This window comes from Prosopis cineraria, unplaced genomic scaffold (assembly GCF_029017545.1).
Source record: "Prosopis cineraria cultivar Desert tree isolate PC_DT_omini unplaced genomic scaffold, ASM2901754v1 PC12, whole genome shotgun sequence".
NCBI classification, from domain to species: Eukaryota; Viridiplantae; Streptophyta; class Magnoliopsida; order Fabales; family Fabaceae; genus Prosopis; species Prosopis cineraria.
Window position 1 is genome coordinate 29,471,541 of NW_026555343.1, and position 5,977 is coordinate 29,477,517.

The following is a 5,977-nucleotide window of genomic DNA, read 5'->3' on the forward strand; positions in this document are numbered from 1 at the left end:
GACCATATGTATTAAGTCTGAACTATCCAAATTGAATAAATGATTTATTCAAATTTTTATAATTTTTTATTTTAATAAATATAAAATAAAAATATTGAATCTGAGCCATTAGTAATTGAAGTTGTGAATATGAGGTTATTTTTTTTTTTGGTTAGGAATTCTTTTTGTTATGTAATAAAGTAATGGCATCTCAACTAATACCAATAAAAAATATAAAATGTGATATTCAATTACAATAAAATTGAATTAAACTACTAGTTAATTAGGGGTTAATTTTTGAGATGTCACAAGAATGGGTTTAACAAGGACAAATGCATTCTAAGGCATTTTAACTATATCACGCTTGAACTAGCTAGCTTTTGTGAGAATGGACAAGAAGCATAGTGAAATGTTTTCTAAGACATTTTCTAAATTGAAGTCATGATATATGAGCCTATGACTTGTTTCAATTGGCATTCTTCCATGTATATACAAACGCAAGCTATCATAAATGCTTGTTAACATTGAACTAAGAGAAAACATAAAGAATAAACCTATATGATCTTAGTCTTCTCTTATTCTCTTGATCCTTTGCTCTCTTTAAGGTTTTGTTGTTAATCTGATTTTATATTCTGCAAAATGACAAACATCTTTTTCTCGAGTTTTTTTAACATTAGAACAAAGTGCATTCAACATATATAAAGGTGATAAATTACTTTAACAGGGTTAATTAGGATCATTACTAAACAGATATTTTGATTGCCGGATTATCATAAAACTGAGTTTTTAAGACAATTAAAGTGGTAAAGAGAGGGTAATGAAGCAACTAGGGGATTAAAACTCTGGGATGCTCTTCAACTTGTTTTCTTAAGTTCTTTTGTTGTTTGAGTTCTTAATTGTTAGTTTACAAATTAAATTTTATTTTGAATTTGATGTTTCTACTTCAAAATTTTACTCACTCAACTAGAATGAATATGGTTTATTATTTGCTTAGAAATTCTTTGTGATAACTCCTTGTGGGATGACCTTAACTAGGCAAATATATTACTCTTAACCCATGCACTTGTGGTTGCTAATTTCCAGGCGCATCAGGCAACATTGCACCCTTCTTAATACTTGAGAGATGACAGTGTGTGAAATTTAACTTTACAATGATCAATGCACCTAAAAAAAAAATTAGGAGTAAAAATCCACCTTATTATCACTTGATTTAATTATGATTAGTTTTTCTATGTCTTTATTGATTAACCATGAACCAATTAATGACTTGTTTAATTCAAGAACTTGGCCGATATTTAATTTTCCTAACATTTGGTATAATTAATTAAAAATCTTAAAATAATGGTGGCAAAATATCACAACCCAACACAGACACAATTGCAATTTTCATAACAGGAATTAAGGATCCTGACATATATGCCGACATTCACTACCATGTAACTCTATAGAAATAATGCTAGACATTATTGTAAAGAAACATTACCACTCCCTCTGACCATCACTAAGGCTAGGTTTGGATGAAAAGAAAAGTGGAAAGAAAATAAGGGGGGAGAGAAAACTAGGAAAAGAAATTTTCAAAAATAGTACATTTCTTTAATATTTTTCAAAATTTTCTTTCCTAGTTTTTGTCCTTCCTATATTTTCTTTTCATCCAAACAAAGGGTGAAACACGAAATGAGATCTAAGCTTTGATGGGAATGGCCTTAAGAGGAATGGCCTTGTGTAAACTAATTCCATACATCTCACTCATATCCATGTCTTCGGCCTTAAACCCATTAGGATTCTTCCAATCATAATGATACAATAGAGAAGCCAGTACAATGTGTACAGTCCTATTAGCCAAAGGCAATCCAGGGCAAATTCTTCTACCAGCTCCAAAAGGAATGAGCTCAAAATCATGCCCTTTAAAATCAATTTCATTGTCCATAAACCTTTCAGGCTTGAATTGGTTTGGGTCATCATAAACATTTGGATCTCTTCCTATAGCCCATGCATTGATCAAGACGTGTGCATTTTTGGGAACCACAAAGCAGCCACATAACTCTGCTTCATCTTCTGTTTTATGGGGTACCAAAAGTGGCAGTGATGGATGCAAACGCATAGTTTCTTTCACAATTGCTCTCAAAAACGGAAGTCTTGAGATATGAAATTCTTCAAGTTGTTCATCTTCTCTAAGGATCTGTCTAAGTTCATCTTTAGCTATTTTCATTTTTTCTGGGTTGCGTAGTAGCTCTGCCATTGCCCATTCTATTGTGCTTGACGTTGTGTCTATTCCAGCAACAAATAAATCCTATAATACAATTTATCGTTAATTTGCCAAAGTGCTAACAAATAAAGCTGACAGACTGACATAAGATATCAATTATCATTTAGATTTAAATATGTACATATCGTTTGATCACGAAAATTTGATCAAATAATAGCTCAATCAACACAATATAATCTCATTCAATTACAAGCTTTAGCAAACATCTCTCTATCGTTTAAAATATGCATCGGGCAAAAGCTAGGCAAAAAATTCCAATGGCTCCACCTGCTCTCTAATACCAAATTAAAGCACAATTGTGAAGGGGTTTAATTTATCAATTTTAATATTACGAAAATCTTTTAATTTTTTTAATTTTCCAATAATTACAGCTGGTAGTTTTCTATCTGTCTCGCAATAATTTATATTAATCCCTTTTCAGATATCCTTCGTTCAATATTTTATGCAGAAAAAAGCCATACACGCTAAGTGTGTTTTTATGTAAATCTTATGTTATTTCAAACATTTTCTTTTCATTAAAAAAATAATAAGTCTAAATAATTAAACTTTGACTTAAACCATATCTAAGCTACACGTGCTTTAACTGTGCTTAAAACAAAATGTACTTAGATCAATTAGTACTAGACAGTTATACTTTAGGCGTGGTTAGGATATAAAATGAGTCAAAATCTATATCTAAGTATATAACAAGAGTTGCAAAAAATATAAATATTTTTTAACAACAATATCAGTGGAAAAAATTTATATTTATTCAAAACTCTCCAACACCGTGTAGCGTGACAAAAAATAATTTACTGAGAAAAGCCATTAGAACACTCACCAAAAACAAGTGCAACACTTGAGGTCGGCTAACTTGTGGGTTCTCATTCATCATGAGCTGCATCAAAGAATCTAACACATCATTGAATCTCTTGAATTCCATTTCTAGACCTACAAATCGCAACCTCTCTTCTATGAGACCATCAAAAAACGCAAATAACTTGCCAAAGTGACTCATCATCCTTGAACGTGCACGTTGTGGATCAAGCACTCGAAGAACTGGGAAAAAGTCCACAACATTAGGCCTTCCAGCTTCCTCCATGATACCCCATATAATATCCTTAAACTCTTGAGACTTATCAGAAGTATAACGAGCCAAATCCATTGAGAAAAAAGTGTTCGATATAGAATTCAACACTGTGGTAAAAACAGCATCGCTAATATCCAAAGCTTCTCCATTTCTGCAGAATTCATCCACATAGTTTAGCAGATCTTGCAGCTTTCTCTGACGACGAGTCTGTGTAGAGTCCAATCGATGAGCAGAGAACACTTCAGTGACACAAATTCTCTTGAGGACTCTCCATTGAGAAGATGGAGGCATCCATACAACTGAAATTTGATCATGGTCGTGTGCCCTAATGGTATCTGGGATTGTTCTGAAAGAGAAAGCATGGTCTTTTTTCTGCAGAACTTCTTTGGCCGCTTGTGGAGAAGAAATAACTACGGTGGTTGTTCTTCCTAACTTGAGAGTCATAACAGGTCCGTAAGTTCTTGAGAGATTAGTGAGTGATTGATGAGGTAGAGTGCCAAGTTCTAAGATGTTTCCAATGATAGGAAGAGGACGTGGGCCGGGTGGATTCTTAGCTGCAGACTGGGAGCTTCTGGTTTGAAAGATGAAGAAAAGGATAAAAAAGATGAAGGATATGAAAAGCAGAAGTGTAAGGTGATCCATTGCAATGTCTGGCTTATTCTCATTTATTTGTATGCGCCTCTGCGGATATATAGAAAGGGGGGGTGGGGATCGGGTGCATAAGGTGCATTTTTTCCGTCCAATACCCTCTCAAGCAGGATAACTTCGAATAATTGGCGTCTTATTTATGACGTCAGACAGTTCAAGTGGAAGAATGCGTGTGGAAGACTATTTCTGTTTCTTTTGTAAATTTTTAAATAGAGATAAAATAAATTGAATATACTTCCCTTATTAATTTTTTAATCGTTGAAAAAGAATTTTGCTTAGATATGTTGTTGACAAAATAAAACTCTAAGGTTCCTATAATTTAAGTATGTTTTGTTTTTAATTCTTGTAATTTATTTTTATACATTCGTTATCCTTCTATTTTAATCAATCTATAATGTGCTAGTCCTTTTGTTTTAAAAACTAAGCATAAGAATCATGAACCAGCTCAAATGGTGTTTATTTTATTAACATGGACTTAATATGATTTATAGTTCACAATCACAAGCATGCTTCTTTCAAAGTATCACACAATTTAACATTGTTAAGTCAATGCTAGTAAAATAAACATTGTTTGGGCCAGCTCATGGCCCGTTTGGTACAAGGCACGAAATAAATTAAATTATACATTATTTTTTAAACTTGAATGATAAATATAATTTTTTTAATTTTTGAAATTTTATAATAAATTTTCATCAATTCTTATATTTATGTAAATAATTTTATATGATTAATTTTATGTATTAATTATTTACATATAACTTAAATTTTAAAAAAGTTATTTATATATAAATTAAAATTTGAGAGTTTAAATGCATATAAAAATAAAGTCTAAGGAGTATATAATTAATAATTAAAAGTTATTTGTATAAACTTAAAAATTTAAAAAAATTTATTATTAAATTTTAAATGTTAAAAAAATTATTTGTATATGATTTAAAATTTAAAGAAATTGTGTGTAATGTAGCTTAAATTTTAAAGATTGGGAATGTAAAATTAAGAGTGAGAATAAATTTTATAAAAGATGTTTGGTATGCTATGGAATTAAAAAGAAAAGTAAAACTCTAATCTAACCCCAAAAAATAAGCCAAAAAGACACTATTGTCCCTCACCTTCATCGTCATTTCTCTCTTACCAAATGAATTGGAAACCAGATTTAGTTTTGCTACATCTCCACGAAGCTAATCATCATCATCTCTCTCTATCTCTTGCCTGAATGAAGAGAGACGAACAAGGAAACCATATTTGATTGCTATTTGCTAACCATATTTGAAGACAAACGAACATTGAAATGGATTAAGATGAAGGCGTCGGTTTCCAGATCTAAACCTGCGATGAGGGCATCGGCTTCCAGATCTGGAGATGATCTGCGATGCAGATGTCGACTTCCACTTCATTTTCGCTGCTCCTATCTCCACCGCCATCGAGCTCACAAGATCTCGACCAAGGAGGAAAAAAGGCCGCCGTTGACCTCACCAAGGAGGGAGAACGGCCATTGTGTTGAACTTAAAAAGGAGATGTAAGACAAGGTAGTGAAAGAAGACGACGATCTGAACAGACACGTACACGGTGAGGCAGGTGCGTAGCAGCGTTGGCGAGATTGATGATGGAAAGCTTCAACGCACAAGAGGTAGGGTGTTTTGAGCTTAACAAAAATCAATCCCAGATTGATTTTTGCAATACCATCAGCAGTGGTGGTATCGGGTAAATGAGAATGGGAGTAGATTCACCAACAACGCATTCCAAACATGATTAGTTGGAATTGCTCAATTCCAATTTCAATTTCCCAATACTAGATTCCAACCAAACGAGGCAAAAGGACTAACGTACAAACAGATCAAATAAAATGATGAAAAATAATAAAAAATAAATTACATAAACTAAAAACAAAGAGAGACCTGGGGTGATAGTTTTCTAATAATGGTCATCAAGAATAATATGCCTTATTAATTAAAGAGAATGACAGTTAAGCCTTAAAAGATTGAATTAATAACAGTTAGGTTCTCAATAATTTTTTA

General features: G+C 32.4%; 1 protein-coding gene across 2 annotated transcripts; it reads right to left on the bottom strand.

Annotated features, from left to right (window-relative positions):
• Positions 1-1,346: 1,346 nt before the first annotated feature.
• On the bottom strand, positions 1,347-5,765 carry LOC129289495 (geraniol 8-hydroxylase-like). Of its 2 annotated transcripts, XM_054926266.1 has the most exons (4): positions 5,289-5,765; positions 5,072-5,171; positions 3,066-3,885; positions 1,347-2,269 (listed from the first exon to the last, which is right to left on the bottom strand). In XM_054926266.1, the coding sequence occupies exons 3-4, from the start codon at positions 3,756-3,758 to the stop codon at positions 1,661-1,663; spliced, it is 1,302 nt and encodes a 433-aa protein (XP_054782241.1). In that variant the 5' UTR covers positions 3,759-3,885; positions 5,072-5,171; positions 5,289-5,765; the 3' UTR covers positions 1,347-1,660. The 2 variants fall into 2 exon arrangements, with proteins under 2 accessions (XP_054782241.1, XP_054782240.1); XM_054926265.1 differs by lacking the exons at positions 5,072-5,171; positions 5,289-5,765 and having other exon boundaries at positions 3,066-4,564.
• Between the last annotated feature and the right edge of the window lie 212 nt (positions 5,766-5,977).